Source organism: Poromitra crassiceps (assembly GCF_964638095.1).
Source record: "Poromitra crassiceps genome assembly, chromosome: 28".
NCBI lineage: Eukaryota > Metazoa > Chordata > Actinopteri > Beryciformes > Melamphaidae > Poromitra > Poromitra crassiceps.
In genome coordinates, this window is record NC_139651.1 from 5,359,939 (window position 1) to 5,378,801 (window position 18,863).

The window sequence follows — 18,863 nt, forward strand, 5'->3', positions numbered from 1 at the left end:
ACCTGCTGAGTGTCGGTAGTTAGCAGTCTGGCTTTGACAGATCTTTCTCCTGCTGAAGGTCTTACGTCCCACAGTAGCACTCGCAAGTGAAGAGCTAGGTTTATCAAGCCTACATTCACTCACTTCATTGATTCCACAGCATTCTTTCAGGAATGGGAAGGGGGGGGGGGGGGGGTGAGCGGCGCTATTAAAGAGCAAGAAAGGAGATTGGTTTGGTCTAGTTTGAGACTGTGGGCCTCCCCTCAGGCAAAGCTTAATCATGATTATGTTATTAATTATGTTATTAATATTAATAATATTGCTGAGTACCAAATTTACCAAATTTGGTACCAGTGGCCCAAATTTGGGTTCTGGCTCAATGTGTGTAGTCAGGCAATTCTGTTCTTCATGAAATAACCATGTGGCACAGTCAGTCACTAATCAATGAGCACCCTCTGCTGGATCTAGTTATGTCCACATTACTTTGTAAATTGGTGATGCCGATGCAGAACCCATAGCCTACCTGAATTCGACACAGATGCATTGAAATGTGTCTTTTTCAGTCTAATAAAATATCTCTGACTTTGTATATGTGCTATCTACCCTATTTCTGGAACAGTTCCGAGTAGGGCCATTGTTTCCATTTTGACTAAAACATTTACCACAGATAGCATTTTTTGTGACCAATCTTTATTGTGTTTTTTTGTGTTACATAAACACAGGAGGACAACACAACAAAGCACAAAAACATCCACATACATAGTTAGTTATTTTTATTGACACAAAAGGTTAAAACATTTGGGTCCAAACAACATTAAAAAAACATATGAATATGATAAAGCCATAAGTAAAAGTAATACAAAGTAATTCAGTACAATTTACAGCACAAAGTAAACACTCAAACATAAACACATAAACACATAATACATCAACACTCAAACCCCCCCCCCCCCCTCCACCACAGATAGCAATTAAGAGACTTCCCACACATTTTCATGGGTAAAATTTAAAAACTTTTCCATGACTTTTCGAGGATCGATAATAGAATTTCCATGTGACTCTGAATCAATACCCAGAATTATTACTATGGACAAATAGACACAGCTGCTATTTATATTGGTTTTTAGTAGTGTCACTGCCTCATGGAAGGTATCATTTTACATAAGAATATTAATATAAAAGAAAAGAAGCACTAAAATCGACATATTAGAGCTACGTTACGTCAACCGAGCAGAGAATCAATTTGCCGTTACCTTACACTAGGTTATCCCATGGGAAGATTTCTATAACAATTTCATTACACACAACACAATTCCATGACTTTTCCTAAACTTTCAGGGATTTTACTACAGACTGAGCAATTAAATTGTTTCTCACCTGTGTGGATCATTATCATGCGCGTCTTCAAGTGTTCTTTACGACCAAAATCTTTACCACAGACTAAGCATTAATTTTTTTCTCTCCTGTGTGGACTCATGTGTGACTTCAACTGTCCTTTTTGACCAAAACCTTTCCCACAGACTGAGCAATTATTTTTCTCTCTCCTGTGTGGTGGACTATAATGTGTTTCTTCAAGTGTCCTTTTTGACTAAAATCTTTACCACAGACTGAGCAATTAAATTGTTTCTCTCCTGTGTGGACTATCATGTGTAACTTCAAGACTCCTTTACGACCAAAAGCTTTACCACAGACTGAGCAATTGAATTTTTTCTCTCGTGTGTGGATTATCATATGTCCTTTCAAGGAAGCTTTAAGATCAAAACCTTTACCACAGTCTGGGCAATTAAATGGTTTCTCTCCTGTGTGGACTATCATGTGTGACTTCAATTGTCCTTTTTGACCAAAACCTTTACCACAGTCTGGGCAATTAAATGGTTCATCTCCTCCTTTGTGGACTATCATTATGTGTGACTTCAAGTGTGCTTTTAAACCAAAGCTTTTACCACAGAATGAGCAATTAAATGGTTTATCTCCTGTGTGGATTTGCATGTGTGTCTTCAAGTTTCCTTTTTGACCAAAACCTTTACCACAGACTGGGCAATTAAATTGTTTATCTCCTGTGTGGACTACCATGTGTGTATTCAAGGATCCTTTATGACTAAAACCTTTACCACAGACTGGGCAATTAAATTGTTTATCTCCTGTGTGGACTTTCATGTGTGACTTCAAGTATCCTTTATGACCAAAACCTTTACCACAGACTGAGCAAATAAATTGTTTATCTCCTGTGTGGATTATCATGTGTGTCTTCAAGGTTGCTTTTGAACCAAAGCTTTTACCACAGACTGAGCAATTAAATTGTTTCTCACCTGTGTGGACTATCATGTGTGACTTCAAGTTTCCTTTATGACCAAAACCTTTACCACAGACTGAGCAAATAAATTGTTTATCTCCTGTGTGGATTCGCATGTGTATCTTCAAGTTTCCTTTTCGACCAAAACCTTTACCACAGACTGAGCAATTAAATTGTTTATCTCCTGTGTGGACTTTCATGTGTGACTTCAACTTTATTTTTTTACCAAAACTTTTACCACAGTCTGGGCAATTAAATGGTTCTCTTGTGTGGACTACCATGTGTGACTTCAAGGTTGCTTTTAAACCAAAGCTTTTACCACAGACTGAGCAATTAATTGGTTTCTCACCTGTGTGGACTATCATTCGTTTCTTCAAGTTTCCTTTTCTACCAAAACCTTTACCACCGACTGGGCAATTCAATTGTTTCTCACCTGTGTGGACTATCTTGCTGGTCTTGAAGTGTGCTTTATTACCAAATCTTTTACCACAAACTGAGCGAGTCATGTGTTTCTTCAGAAGAACTTCACAGTTTCTCTGCGAGTCTAACCCTGACTGAGGTCCACTCGTTTCCATCCATTCTTCATCACTGTCTTCAGTCTCAGGTTCAGAAGAGTCTGAAGTCTTGTCATCACTAGCTGGTTGTAAGTTCCTGGCTTGTTCTGATACTCCACAGTCCTCTCCATCAGCTTCTGTTTTCATCTGTTCAGTTTGGCTTTGATGAAGCTGTGAGGACTGAGGTTTCTCTTCATCATCTTCACTCTTCAAAGTGACAACAATGAATGGGAACTTGGGGATATGGGCCTCCTCCAGCCCTTGAAGTTGCTCTCCCTCCTGACTGATCCAGAGATTCCCCTGTTCCTCTTTAATTTGTGGGGGCTCTGTGTCCTCCTGAAGCTGCTCTCCCTCCTGAGTGGTCCAGAGTTCCCCCTGTTCCTCCTCTTTAATGTATGGGGTTTCTGGGTCCTCCTGAAGCTGCTCTCCCTCCTGAGTGGTCCACAGCCCCCCCTGTTCCTCCTCTTTAATGTGTGGAGTCTCTGGGTCCTCCTGAAGCTGCTCTCCCTCCTGAGTGGTCCTGGTCCAGAGTTCCCACTGTTCCTCCTCTTGCTCTGGGTCCTCCTGAAGCTGCTCTCCCTCCTGTGTGGTCCAGAGTTCCCACTGTTCCTCCTCTTGCTCTGGGTCCTCCTGAAGCTGCTCTCCCTCCTGAGTGGTCCAGAGTCCCCCCTGTTCCTCCTCTTTAATGTATGGGGTTTCTGGGTCCTCCTGAAGCTGCTCTCCCTCCTGAGTTTCTCCAACAGCCGCAGTTAGGCGTTGCTTCACCGCCGCTCTCAGCTTCTGGACTTCAGGCATTTTCATTTTCACAGTGACAGGAACGTTTCCTCCTGAACTATTTACTAAACGTTACCATTCAAAGCTCCAATAGCTTCACAGCTAAGCTAACGTTAGCTTCACAGCTAAACCATTCACCTCAGTCTCACAAGAGGGGAGCTTATTCTTCCCCTCAAGCCCCGGTTCCATTTTATGTTCATGATAATGTTATCATGAATTATTAAGCAAATTAAACGTCTGTACGGAGGATATAACGGGGGAAACAATACGCGACTGTCTGCTACAGCTTTCAAGACCTCTCTCCCGTCAGCAACAATAAGACGAGCAACGATAAGAATGTCCGGTGGCCGTTTTTCAAAGTAAAATAACCTTCGTGCACAAGTCTAAAGCACACAGAAGCCATTGAAAAATGATAAATTTGCACATTAAAACTATAAATTAAACATTTAAACGAAGCTATACAATACAAATTATGTTTAATTTATTCCCCTTTTTCCACCCAAAGGTCACTAGTGACATTTATAGACAAATATTGGAGACGGTACGTGTGTCGAAAGTGGCAGCACAAACCATATGCACACCGAGGTTAGCTGAGAGTGTGATGTCATAGAGTTAGTCTACCCGAGTGCATGCGTATTTTATTTGTTCTGCCACTCTCGACACAGGGGTGTACGCTGTCCAATATTTGTCTGAAAATGTCACTGTGAGTGACCTCTGGGTAGGTTTGGCGGCCTGCCATCTTTTTTTACTCCTCCCGAGCTTAGCTGAGAGTGTGATGTCATAGACATAGAGGGCGTCTACCAGAGCACATGCATAATATTGTTTGTGCTGCCACTTTGGTGTGTACAGTGTCTAATATTTGTCTGAAAATGTCACTATTAGTGCCTTTGGGTGGCTTTGACGGCCTGCCATTTTTCTTTTTACTCCTCCGGAGCTTAGCTGAGAGTGTGATGTCATAGAGCTGGTCTATCCGAGCGTGTGCATATATCATTTGTTCTGCCACTCTCGATACAGGGGTGTACAGTGTCCAATATTTGTCTGAAAATGTCACAATAGTGACCTCTGGGTGGGTTTGGCGGCCTGCCATGTTTCTTTTTTACTCCTCCTGAGCTTAGCTGAGAGTGTGATGTCATAGAGGGGGTCTTCCTGAGTGTCATAGAGGGGGTCTTCCTGAGTGTCATAGAGGGGGTCTATGTTTGGCAAGCTGCCTCTTTGAACACACACCTGTCCAGTGTCCAATTTGGAAAAACCATGCACCCCAGTGACCAGCATTTATCCGTTTCGATACTCATTAGAACATTCTCAATGTTATTGAAACAGTTATTGTCATACAGAAAGATCAGTTGTATTGTATAGTTTAATTTAAGTGCTTAGTTCATTAGTTTAATGTGGAAAATAATCATTTTTTCAATCGCCTCTGTCTGCTCTATAATTGCGCAGAATCGTTCTTTTACTTTGAAAAACCTGACCAGAACTCCTTATATTCGCATGCTCTTATTCGCTGGTAGCACACAGGCCTGAGGCCTCACCTCACGCAGGCATCAGAAGCGTGTGGACTGGAGTAGTAGTAGTAGTAGTAGTAGCGCAGACGCTGTCAGATATTTGCTGTAATATTTATGAATGCAGTGATATGTTCGTCACTGTTTAGCTACTTGTATTGACAACGAAGGTTTGCATTGGTTTACATGCTCAAAACACCGTCTTTTGAGCTTTGGCAACCGGTGTATCTATTAATGTTTAACTAACTACTGCACAGTTACAGAGCAGTTTTGTGTTTGTTTTTGCTACGCTGACTTGAAGCAGAATGGCCGCCTTGCGTGCAGCTAAGCAAGCTTTGAGGAAAGAAATAAAGCGACGGGTTGCAACGTTAAGTGACCAGGAGAAACTTCGCCAGTCTCAAGTCATCTCCCAAAAGGTAACTAGCTCGGGCATGTCAGTTGGTGGTTTGGAATTCTACTGCATAGTGGAACGTTACGTGAGCTAAAGTCAGGTTTAGCCCACTAATGTGCTCTCCAGTCAGTTAACCTCGCGTCACCAGGCTCTCTCTCCTGGTATGCGTTACTACCAGGCAGGAAGACAGAAGAAGACCCGTCCCCATCTTCCGGTGGCCTGTGCTGCAGTGTTTTCGTTCCCCCACAGAAATGCATCAGTAGGCAGTCGATACAAGTTAGAGAAAAAATAAGAAGCATGGACATACCAAACGAAGTATTCAAAGAAGTACTTGAAGAAATTTGCCAGATCCATAACATAAGATCTTTGAAGCCAGGAATTAAGCGGAATATTTTCCATGGAGCACAGCACTTTGGTTCCGGCTCTTCCGCCCATAGCCGGAAGACTCGGAGCGAGGTTTTTCCATCCAGGCTACCAGTCAGTCCCTATGGTCAGTCCCCAGGTCAGGCCAGGGTCTAAAAATAAAACTGTCGAAGCTGTCAAAAGCAGTTGGCAGTGGTTTGTTTCAAATTCCAATTCATAGCAGCACTGTACTGTTACTGACTGAGCTGAAGTCATGTAGACTCAGCCAGCTCACTACCGCCATCTACTGCTGGTTATGCATACTGCACATTAAATGTACACAATGATTTGTAAAGTGTTTTTTGATATTGTTTGCAAAATGTTATGTATATGTAATGTAAGTATCTTAGATGTTACACCATGAAATGATCAAATTAGGTCTGCAAGTTAAGAGCTGAGGACCTCCAAAGAGTGGGTTATAAGTTATGTCCTTACTAACTCTGTAGTTATGTCACCACTAAAGAAACTATGGGTTGAATCACTTGTATCAATCTGTGATAGATGTAGCAAAACAGCCATATAAGACTGCAAGCCTGCAACGATTAGTCCATCAAACGATTAGTTGATTCATTGACAGAAAATTAATTGCCAACATTTTTTTTTATATAATCGATTAATCGTTTAACAAAATACAAAAATTCTCTGGTTTCACCTTCTTAAAGTTAATATTTTCTGGTTTCTTTAGTCATAAGTGATTGGCATTTTTCACCATTTTGTGACATTTTGTAGACCAAACGAGAAAATAACTGACAGATTAATCGATAATGAAAGTAATCGTTAGTTGCAGTCCTATTAACCATGCTAATCCTCTTCCTCTGCCATTTCATCCAGCTGTTCAGACACCCCAAATATGTGGGCAGTGAGCGGATCGCGGTGTTCCTCAGCATGCACGATGAGGTGCGCACTGAGGAGATCCTCCAGGACCTGTTTAAACAGGGTAAGACCTGCTTCATCCCCAAATACCAGACCACCAGCAGCAGCCGCATGGACATGCTGAAGCTCCACAGCCTGCAGGACATGGAGGCTCTGCCCCTCACCTCCTGGAACATCAGACAGCCTGCTGACGATGACCGCATCAGAGAGGAGGCTCTTGACACCGGTCAGCACAGACACACACACACACACACACACCACAGACACACACACACACACACACACACACACACACACACACACACACACACACACACACACACACACACACACACACACAGTAGCAATAACTTAAAAGATTAAAAAAAAGATTTAAAAAAAATCAGTAACTAAAAATACTTTAATTCACAGGGGTAAACCAACGCGTTTCAACCCACAGAGACTACCCATCAGGGGAGTCTCAACGCCAGAACCATGAGAGTTCTTACGCTGATACACTACGTTACTGCATGCTGCAGAGCTCTCTCTGGGTCTGGGACACTACATTACTGCATGCAGCTGCAGAACTCTCTCTGGGTCTGGGACGCTTCCCCCCACCCGGCTGGTTATGGGAGGGAACCATTCACTTGGCCAGTGGTGGATTCAGTCTTTCCCAATCAGTAAGGACTTTGCGATCAGACGACACGGGAGGCGCAGCCCATTTTTCGAACCGCTCTCTCATCGGTGCTACGACCTGTCACTCATTCAATTTCAACCCACCTTCAAAAACCAGCAGTGGCTGTGAAGTGGCACAGACTTTTATGTAGTATTGAGGAGCGCAGCGATTCAACGTAATATTTGAGTCTGGGGAGAGACTATCATCAGGGTATAATCTACACCTATGGGCTTCCTTGTGAGTTAAGCTGGACAGTCACTGCCTTTTCTTTAATCTTTAATCTTTAATCTTTATTCTAATGTTTGTCCCATCCTTGAAGAACACCTGATTTTGTTTTACTCTCCTACACTGGCTTTGGACCCAAATGCATCACTCGCATTTTTCTCTTCTTTACGTAGCAATAACTTGTTTGTCCTTCTGGTAGCTCCTCTTTGTGTCTATTTATGTATCATCTGACGGCATTCAGCCTAAAAACACAGATATCTATATAAATATATGTTTTTGTCCACATCGCCCAGCCCTATCATCTGTTTCAACTTACTGCATTTTAAAGAAGTTTAATACTTTCTAGTTTTCTCACATGACCATACACTGAATAGTCTCTTAGAACAGACGAGTTGGCTTCCGCAATTTTCAAACGCTTCCGCCATACCGTCTGTACTTCGTGGGGGAGAATCATGCACCAACCGGAATGGGAAGTAGAAAGGCGGGTTTTCCGCTCATTAGTCCAATCAGAATCGCAGAAAGGCGGGTCTTCCGCTCATTAATCCAATCAAAATCCAATATGCCGCATTTTTCGTGGACACACGTGTCGTGATTGGTCGGATTCCGTCGAACTTCTTTCCTGTCTGAAGGTTTTTTTCCCAACTTCCTTGTGCATGTTCTGGGGGTGTAACGTACAGACTGTGTATAGCTGCATTCGCCGGATGTAGATGAGACAGTCTGTTTTAAGAGACTAGACACTGAACATACCTGGATGTTTGAAGAAATTGTCCGTGTCTGCGGGTGGGAAGCAGGATTAAGGGTATGTGTCCTGGACGGTCGCTGCACTAGTGCCTGCTTCTGTTCGGGGGGGGGGGGGGACTGGGGCAAATGGCGTGATCCTCCCAACGTGCTACAGTACATCCTGCTGGTGAAACACCTCACTGCCAGGTGAAACGAAGCAGCTGGCGACTGCACATGTAACGAAGGAAGCATGTGCTAGTCTACAACTCTCCCCAGATCGGCAGAGGGGGTGGCGCAATGCCCGGGACAGCAAGGGGAATTGGCCAAGTACACAATCTCCAGAATTATTTTAGCAATCCCAACCCACAGTCATTTTCTCAGCTGTCTTATCGTGTGACTTGAAGAAAGTACAGTGCATTGATTCACCAGCAGATAGAGCTGTTGTGCCTCTAAAGAAACTGAACTGCTGATATCAATGGAACAGTCCTGTGCTTGGTTACACAACCAAGTTAATCTCATTCTTTTGATTTGCCCTTAAAAAATATCAATATCCCTGTATAAGCGCCTTTTAATCCTCTGAAGGATCCAATTTTGGAGTTTAAGCTATAATTAGTTATTGTAATCAGTGAAATTAAATGTCTGCTGCTAGTGGTGGTATTTTTATGCCACCTTTCCTCAATATCCTGCCATAGCACTATAATTGAAGTCCAGGTAACCCCCCACCGCTCCAGCTTACATCACCGATGCTATATTTAGACTAGATGCTATGTTTAGACTAGATGCTATATTTAGACTAGATGCTAGATGGCAAAGTGAATATCATTCAATTTGCCCTGGCAGATGATACTATAATCTGTCTCAGGCAGAAGGAGCTGCAGTAAAGGTCCAAATGTTCTAAATATCCAGCCTTCATTTCCAAGCTAAATCGTGTCAATCTGTTTCTTTTCACTCTTCCATGATTGTTGTATGATCACAGCAATGTTATGATGAGGCCACTAAACCTTTTTAACCCTTTGACCTCCTTAATTTGAGTTTCTTCTCATTTTTGTGATGTACTACGAACTGAAGGTTAATCTACTGTTGCACTCACTGGAGGTCTCACTGGGTAAGAGCATCAATAGTTTTGCCTTTTCCTCCTATGGCTTTTCCAAACCTTACCTACCAAAACCTTACCTTACCTACCAAAAATCAAACCTTACCAAAACCTTACCAAAACCTTACCTTACCTACCAAAAATCAAACCTTACCAAAACCTTACCAAAACCTTACCTTACCTACCAAAAATCCGGCCCCTGCAGGTGATTTAGCACATTGCTTCATGATTGAACCAGATTATGAAGCTACTACCCGAGGGGGTTGAAAATGCCCTCCTGTGGAAATGGAAATGTTGGTAGCAGCGTTAAATTGGTTGAAATCCTCTAATCAGCAGCTAAATGTAACCAGTTAGCTAAATGTAACCAACAGCTAAATGTAACCAGCAGCTAAATGTAACCAACCACTAGAGGGTGACAGAAATGGCTAGCCTAGTTTAAACCCAGCCCCCACGTGACCTGCTCTCTCAGTTCCCAGGGTGAGCCTGAGAGCAGGTCACTGGGGGCTGGGTTTACCCAGGCTAAGAAATGGCTACACATTTGTATATAAACTGCACAGCAAAGCTACTGCACTACGGAGGTTGACTAAGAAACGAGACCTAGCACAGCAGCGTGCATAAAGGCTAATAGCTAAACATATACTGTATCTGCTGAGTGTCAGTAGTTAGCAGTCTGGCTTTGACAGATCTTTCTCCTGCTGAAGGTCTTACGTCCCACAGTAGCACTCGCAAGTGAAGAGCTAGGTTTATCAAGCCATACGTTCAGCAGCAAGAAAGGAGATTAGTTTGGTCTAAACAAGGGGCTTTAAAAGTTTGAGACTGTGGGCCTCCCCTCAGGCGAAGCTTAATCATGATTATGTTATTTGATCCCAATGCAACTCAGCAATAATATTGAGCCAAGCCCAAGCCCGATATTGCTGTTTGACATACTTCAGACTACACCAAATATATACAAAAGCTCAGTCTGAGGGCATTTATTTGTTTGTGTCTCTTTAACCAAATCACACATATTTTAGGCTATTTTGATAACTAATGTCATAACTCCCGTCATATGTTTTCACTTCCATTCACTGAGCCTCCCCTGAAACGGTTTGGAGCCCCCCCTGGGGGAGGCCCGCCTCCCACTTTGAAAACCCCTGGTCTAAAAACAAACAAAAAAAGCACCTTAGTGCAATGGCAAAATAAACTGTTGAAAAAGAAAAGGGGCCAGCACTCCTTTTAGTTTTGGTCATAATAAATCCGGGTCAGACCAACAACGGACGACGCGTTTCAGCGAAGAAGGCTATCCACTAGCCTCGCTAGCGCGCAATTCGACAACAAGCTTTAGAAACGGGAACACAGCTGCTGCTTCGGTGTGGATAGAGACTGAGCACTGAGTCTAGGATATTGGTTTCTATCATTATGTCTCAATGAAATCTCAACAGCTCACGTCTGATATCACTTATCGGTGTAGCTTTGGGGTATATATTATCTACGTATGTTCAGAAAGAGTGTCGATGTGGAAAATCCACTTTTCAGAACTTCCCTAGCCTATTCAAGTTACAGGTCCGCTTTACTGTTGACAAACTCTTCTTTTGACAAACTCTTCTCAGTCTCAAAATCGGTGTTGTGAAAGTGGCGTAGCTGTCATATATGTTGCAAATAAAAAAACCATTGATGGAGCCTCAGTGTGCGGACTTTATCTTTTTGTTGTAGCTGTCATATATATATATATATATACTGTCACGTGACGTCTAGTACCACCAATCTCACACACATTTTCAGGCTTTTCCTCACAGTCTCTCTGTTCTTTCCCCATTGAAGATGAAGACGTCTTTCATTTGAAAGAATGAACGCTCCGTTCCCACTTCCCACCTGCTGCGGCGTGTGTGTGTGTGTGTGTGTGTAGTGTACTACTTTGCTGTCTTCTTCAGTTGGAAACTCATCTAGAACTTCAAATCTCTTTGTTCATACCTGTATGATACCTGCATGCAGGGATGGAGAGTACAGAGTGAATGATGGCCAATAACTTGCATGTTCTCACATATACTGAACTTATACTACGCGTACGGTTGCTACATGTAGCGGTTTAACATCACTAACTCATTAGCACATCCATTTTGAGACATTTGTATCATTGCTCAATACAAACAAGACCATAGAGACACTGCGGAGCGCGTCATCATTCAGAAACCAATCCTGGTGTTCTCCAATGTCACGTGCATGGTCGCGTGTTGCATATATACGGAAGATGAACGCTTCAACTTACTTCCTTGACAGCCAGATCCACATTTTTCTTCTCGCCAATTCTCAGTTCCTTCCTTGTTTTGCTCGGGAGTACAAAACAATTTGTGTTTTTTTTTTTTTTACATTTGTTGTCTGCGCAGCCCCACCACACAACCGCTTTTAGCCATGTTTAATTCAAGGATAATGACGCTGGTGTATGGAAATGAATGGAACGCTTTCCCCCGTGATGGGCGTGGCGGCCCATTTCATGCAGTGTCTCTATCGCCGAGGAGATTGGCAGCCTGCCCTCTAGCTAACGGCGGCGCCACACATGTCGCGCGCGGGCGCTCGCTCGCTCGCCTGTCGTGTTGCACACAGACGGCGTCGCTGCTGCTGCCTTCCAGTAAACCCAGCTGGAGGGGGAGGGGGGACAGGGAGCACGTGAGAAGATACTCGCACTAACCGTGCGTTCACACTCACAATGTTGTCAAGTCTCCATTTTGACTTATATGGCTGGTGTGAGAGGCTCTGATTGCATCTGTGAAATGATCTGCAGCTACACAGTTTTGAACAAAGAAAGCAACCATACAAACTTGACAAAGCATGTGTTTTTCACTGCTTGGGTAATGCCTTTTTAGAACATTGCATATTTTCGATGAGCTCACTTAGCTAGCTAGCTAGCTAGCTAGCAAGTGCTACTGTAATTGGGTAGCAATACTAATAATAAAGTTCTCCAAGCATCGTTTTTAAGATATTTATTCCTCTAGTCAGTGTTTCAAATCAAATGTGTAGAGAACTGGGAAGCTTTGAATGGCTGGAATCAACTTCTCATTCATTTTGCACTTGCCAGGTAGAAGCGTCGTTACATCGCACAAACCAGAAAGCACTGAAATCGTATAAACCAGATCGGCAATACGTCATTTTGTAGGCGGCTGCTGGCGGCACATGTTCCCGCCCCCTTTTAGGGGTGGAAACACAAGCTTCTCCCCGTTGACTTCAATGTAAAATAGCACTACCAAAATAAAAGTATAGAAAAATAACAGAATCAATCTCGTTTATTAATGACCCCAAAACACCATGACATGACAATATATTACAACTCAGCCGGCCACACAATGTGCAAGATACATGGGAAATATGACTTTGACGCATCTAAAATCATGTGACTCATGACCCGTCTCTGACCTAGTTCCGGTGTCCGCCTGTTGCTAATTTAGTCTTCCTACATTAAATGCTGTTGTAGTGGAGCCCAGCGTCGTTGTAGGCTACTTGGCTCGGGGCTGTAATGTAAATATGTGACACATGAGTCACATGATTTTAGATGGGTCAAAGTCATATTTCCGGTGTATCTTCCACATTCTATGGCCAGACGAGTTGTAATATATTGTCATGTCATGGTGTTTTGGGGTCATTAATAAACAAAGTTGATTCTGTTATTTTTCTATATATGTTTTTGGTAGTGCTATTTTACATAAGTCAACGGGGAGAGGCTTGTGTTTCCCCCTAAAAGGGGGTGGGGCCTAATTGCCGATCTAATGTATTGGTTGTATGTTGACAGCTGTTGATATCCCATCTGAATTTCAAATTGAAAGGTTACAAGTTAGATGAGAGCGATTATGTGAGTCTAAATCATGAATCATCATCTCATTCAGGTGCGGATCATTCTGTCACACTGGACAGACTTGACAGGTTTCCACCGCGGGCTCGTGTGTGTCTCTGTGTCAATAATGTATTATTTATGCTAATAACAAATCTGGAGATGGCTGCATGTGTGCCGACCTGCTGTTGTTTACAGGTTGAGTAATGGATACATAATGTCACTCTTTAGCAACATTAATCATTTATGCTATTTATGTGTCATTTATGTATTTATGTGAAAGCCATACATGAGAGAGAGAGAGCGAGAGAGTAGTGTTATGCATTTTGAGGTACAGTATTGGGGGAGGGGGAAAGAGAGGTAAAAACAGATTATTCAGAATAGATTAAAAGATAAAAACAGATTATTCAGAAATCAGAATAGATTAAAAGAAAAAAAAATGACTCAGAATATGTTAACAGATTAAAAAAAAGATGGGAAATCCTCCATAGCGTTGTCTCTGATTAGTGATGATTGCACTCTCTCCTGCCATCATGTAGGAGGCCTGGACCTGATCCTGATGCCGGGCCTGGGCTTCGACCGCTCGGGGAAGCGTCTGGGCCGCGGGAAGGGCTTCTACGACACGTACCTGGAGCGCTGCAGCAGACACGCCAGAGGGAAGCCCTACACCATCGGCTTGGCCTTCAACGAGCAGATGTGTCCCCAAGTCCCCGTGGACGACAACGACGTGCTCATCGATGACATCCTGTATGAGGACAAGGAGTAGCTAGCTGGCCAATCAACATCAGTGGGCGGGTCCACCATAATGGCAGTTATGGATGCAGGATATTGGATTTTTTGCAGATATGCCGATATTTTCCAACTCTTTTGTTCGATTGCCGATATCGATATTTCCCCATCTAACATCAAGTCTCTCCTGTAGTTGAATGAACACATTATGTCTACTCTTAACGTAATGGCCCACTTGCAGATGCGGAGGTAAATTCAATGCTTTTCAAAATGAATCATGAAGCTGTTTACATACAGTAATAGAAGAAACCCTGACCTTGAATTGTGGGCTTTGAACTGTGTGTGAGAGAGAGAGAGGGAGATGGAAGAGACTGGAAAAAATACAGTACATTTCTTCAATCAGTTGTCTTGTTTATTTTTTGATAAAGATTATTTTCACACAGCCATCCTTAGTGCTTGAATCTAATATTTCCCCCCCTAAAAGTGACTCAGGTCAGTCTTATTCATGACTGTGTGAACAGTACAAGTCACATTGAAAGTGACTTTTTTAAAGACAACCTGGGCTACTTTCTATTGTGGAAAAACATCAGATTTGAATCTGATGTTTTGGAATGTGACTCCGGTGTGAACAGACATCATGGCCCATATCTGACTTAATGCTTCAATGTGACTTTTACGTCATTCCAGAGCGACATTCGTCACTATTCTGCTCTGGCGGGAGGAGGGAGGACCAACAAGCGGGCGGACTGTGATTACAAACATGGAGGACAGCTGTGAGGGAGGTAATCAGTGGAGGGACAGTGAGGTTTTAGACCTTATAGTATTAGCAAGAAGTAGCAGCTATTGCTCCACAGAAAGCCATCATTCAAATGTTGGCTCTCTTTCTCCTCCTCCTCGCTATCATCTGCTCCCATATTCGCTGGCTTCCACTGCACAATAACTTACAAATTAAACCGTAAACAATGGATGAAACAACATCGTCAGCTACCGCCATGTTTACTGCTGTCTTCTTCCAGGTTTACGTAGAACAGCAGTGTGCTGCGTGTGACGTTATTGTTCTTCTTCTGCGCATGCGGGTCACTTCATGTCTGTGATCTGTTCACACCAGAGTCTGATATAGGCCACTTTTAAAAAGTCTGTGTGAACAGCCACACACAAAAATCTGACCCGATCAAAAGATCAGATTCGAGCACTAAGGTTTGCTGTGTGAACATAGCCTTTGATGGCACTTGTGCTTTATTAGCAGACGTTGAGGGGGATCACATTCACATGCAACAAAGGGGTCCCAGGCTGGATTCATACCCAGGACTTCACAGCCAAACGGGACACGTGCCTTAGCCAAATTGAGCCAGGATGCTGCTTTGAGCTGTTGTCCAACTTTGACTCAGTGACTTTAGTGGTTATAAAAAAGTAAACCATGACCTCAAGTTGGTGATTATTATAAGGCAAAAGGTCGTGTATACGTTCAGAAAAGCATTCATTTATGCTCTCACCGTTTAAAAGACCATTATACAACATACATCAGTTTGATGCTACTCATCATAATGATGTTTTTTTTTTCAATATTTTATTTTCATTTTTCTATAGAACACAAACAAAACAAAACAGACAGGCTCAGACATAAGAAAATAAAATAAAAACAAACATACAACATATTCAATCAGGAGAGGCCAGTTGGTAGGATTAGACAAACTTTATTTAGCAATCGGCGTGCATGGCAAATGCTTTGGCGCTTGACTCCATTGGCCAGTGGCGCTGCTCTTGAGGCAGAGGAGGGCGCCTGCCAGTGGCGCTGCTCTTGAGGCAGAGGAGGGCGCCTGCATGGGCTAGGAGATCCCCCCCCCGTGGGGGATCAGGAGTCAAGACTCGTTGGTGGTGGACTGGGGAGGTGGGTGGGGCAAAACAACGCTTCGGGGCCGGCTTCAAGGGAGATGGACTGCCGTGGGCTGCTGCTGCTATGGTCGGCCAGAGAGAGAGAGGTGACGTAGGACCCTTGCTATATATATGAGGATTAACTGACGTCATGTTTGACGTCATAGCAGACGTCATACTAGGATTTTTTGACCACGTTGAGATCGGATTACGCGTGAGTGGCCTTCTGCTTGAACTATGGTCTGGAGACCTCACTTCAATCAGGAGAGGCCAGTTGGTAGGATTAGACAAACTTTATTTAGCAATCGGCGTGCATGGCAAATGCTTTGGCGCTTGACTCCATTGGCCAGTGGCGCTGCTCTTGAGGCAGAGGAGGGCGCCTGCATGGGCTAGGAGATCCCCCAAAAGGAAGATCTGATTACCGGAGGTTAATTGAGATCTGCAGGCGCCAGTAGTTGATTGCACTATTCCGGCCTTCGACCTTTTTAGCGGCTTACAGCTATTTGCGGCTGGCGCTCCCAACTCGGTCGGGCCTTCGATCTTGCTTTTCCTGCCTTCGACCTTTTTAGCGACTTACAGCTATTTGCGGCTGGCGCTCCCAACTCGGTCGGGCACCTCGTGATAGCGCTTCCCAGCTTAGCCTACCTGGCCGCCTTGGCGCTTCACGATTGTACTTTTCCTGCCTTCAACCTTTTTAGCGACTTACAGCTATTTGCGGCTGGCGCTCCCAACTCGGTCGGGCACGTGATAGCGCTTCCCAGCTTAGCCTACCTGGCCGCCTTGGCGCTTCACGATTGTACTTTTCCTGCCTTCGACCTTTTTAGCGACTTACAGCTATTTGCGGCTGGCGCTCCCAACTCGGTCGGGCACCTCGCGATAGCGCTTCCCAGCTTAGCCTACCTGGCCGCCTTGGCGCTTCGCGATTGTACTTTTCCGGCCTTCGACCTTTTAGCGGCTAACGGCTATTTGCGGCCGGCGCTCCTAACTCGGTCGGGCCTTCGATCTTGGTACATTAGAGTTTAGCTTGGCGCTTCCCGGCTTGGCCTACTTGGCTGCCTTGGCGCGACTACCCTGACTTTTTTGCTCTCTCTTTCTCTTTCCCCCCCAAAAATGAGCCGGGGAGTTTACTGCGCCTTGCTGGCGCCGTGCTTTCGGGGAGCCACCACCAACGAGACATTTTCTTCATCGGCACGGAAGTCCGGGACATTGTTTGTTGCCATGCTCACCGATTTAAGGGAGGAGGGTTCTTTGGGCCGCCAGTATGGCCGCCTGCTCCGGGCGGATGTAGCTGGAGAATGCCGATGACGACCAGCGGCCCATTTGCTGGAGGGAGGCGGAGGACACTCCTTGCTCGGCGGCCGAGGTGGCCGCTCTGATCCTGAAGGAGTGGCTGGAGTATTTCTTTGTCGGGAGGTTGCGTTGCTGGAGCGTTTGCCTGAGGTGCAGGGTGAACCAGGATCTTGTCATGTGGTGACAAGGTGCGATGAGGAACAGGGGGCCGAGGGGCCGGTCCGAGGCCTGAGCCTGACGTAGTGAGCCATGGACGAGAAGGGGCAGAAGGGGGAATTGTTCCGGGCGATGACGATGTGCCGATGAGGGCCAGCGGCCCGTTTGCTGGAGGGAGGCGGAGGGCACTCCTTGCTCGGCAGCCGAGGTGGTCGCTCCGATCCTGAAGGAGTGGCTGGAGTAGTCCTTCGTCGGGGGTTGCATTGCTGGAGCGTCTGCTTGAGGTGCAGGGTGAACCGGGATCTTGTCGTGTGGTGACAGGGTGCGATGAGGAGCAGGGGAGCCGAGGGGCCGGTCCGAGGCCTGAGCTTGACGTAGTGAGCCATGAACGAGAAAGGGCAGAAGGGGGCTAGTGCCTTCCTGTATGCTATTGTGTGCTGGGGCAGCGGGGCTCTCTGGCTGCGGTGTCAGAGAAGAGAACGTTGTCCAGGCTACGCTCCATCGTGAACAATGACTCGCGCCCACTCCACGGCGTGCTAGTCGAACGCAGGAGTACGTTCAGTGAGAGACTGATTCCACCTAGATGCAGTACGGAGAGGCACAGGAAATCATTCCTGCCTGTGGCCATTAGTCTATTTAATGCCTTCCTTAAAGAGCACCTCGGAGACGCTCAGTCTCCCTGAGACTGAGCCAGCCGATAGGTTAACTGTGCCTGGCTGAGCCACGTGTGGCGTATAGGGCAAGCCGACTTAATATAGTCCCGGGTGCAATAATGATAATTGACACGGAATGTATACTTACCTGACGTGTTTTGTATTTTGCATTTGCGTTGCATTTACTACTGTTTATTTTATTTTTAAGCTATGTGTGTACTGTTAGCGAGCTACTGTAACCTGTCCCGATTTCCCCTCGGGGATCATTAAGTCATTCTGATTCTGCTTCTGAAGAAATGCCAGAGGCATTTTACTTTGAAATTCGTTAAGAACAGGAGGTGGTGTATTAAGACCGGGTAGCTTAACACGGAAAGACGTCAGCATTCCCTGGGCCGTCTGGCTTCGGTCCGAAGTTATGCAGTAACACTCATTCTAGCTGATGCTCAGACATGCTCCGTGGGCCAGGGGTGTTAGAATGGCCCCTTGCGTGGTTATTATTATTATTGTTGTAATTATTATTATTATAATTATTATTATTATTGTGACTCCCGCTGGCCATTTGCCAGAAGCGATTTCCGCTTAGGCGTCGGAGATAGGCAGGCTGAGATGCCCGCTGGGTAGAATAGTCAGATCGCAGGCCAAGCGCACGAGGTAATCAATGACTCCACGCATGTCCTTCATGTCTGTTTTGACTTAATGCCATCAGGAAAGCGCTTTAGACAGCCTGCCTGCGAAACAAGCAGAAGGAAGTTTGGTTTGGTTCCAGAGGCCATTCGACTGGTGAACAGCCACAGTACGAGAAGTGGTCAGTTTATCTAGACTAGGTCTGTACCTTGACCTTTTGATTTGAACCCTTGAACAAGTCTAATATGCACTTGGATTGTATTGACTGAAATTAATTTGTAT

At 44.7% G+C, this 18,863-nt stretch overlaps 1 protein-coding gene across 1 annotated transcript; it reads left to right on the plus strand.

Annotated features, from left to right (window-relative positions):
- The first annotated feature begins 5,241 nt into the window (after nt 1-5,241).
- mthfs (5,10-methenyltetrahydrofolate synthetase (5-formyltetrahydrofolate cyclo-ligase)) lies at nt 5,242-14,338 on the plus strand. The gene is made up of 3 exons (XM_083662238.1): nt 5,242-5,515; nt 6,724-6,991; nt 13,797-14,338. The coding sequence occupies exons 1-3, from the start codon at nt 5,405-5,407 to the stop codon at nt 14,021-14,023; spliced, it is 606 nt and encodes a 201-aa protein (XP_083518364.1). The 5' UTR covers nt 5,242-5,404; the 3' UTR covers nt 14,024-14,338.
- Nucleotides 14,339-18,863: the final 4,525 nt, after the last annotated feature.

Coding starts and splice junctions, on each gene's coding strand:
- mthfs (XM_083662238.1), top strand. CDS start 5,405: ATGGCCGCCTTGCGTGCAGCTAAGCAAGCTTTGAGGAAAGAAATAAAG. Junction 5,516..6,723: donor CTCAAGTCATCTCCCAAAAG/GTAACTAGCTCG, acceptor CATTTCATCCAG/CTGTTCAGACACCCCAAATA. Junction 6,992..13,796: donor AGAGGAGGCTCTTGACACCG/GTCAGCACAGAC, acceptor GCCATCATGTAG/GAGGCCTGGACCTGATCCTG.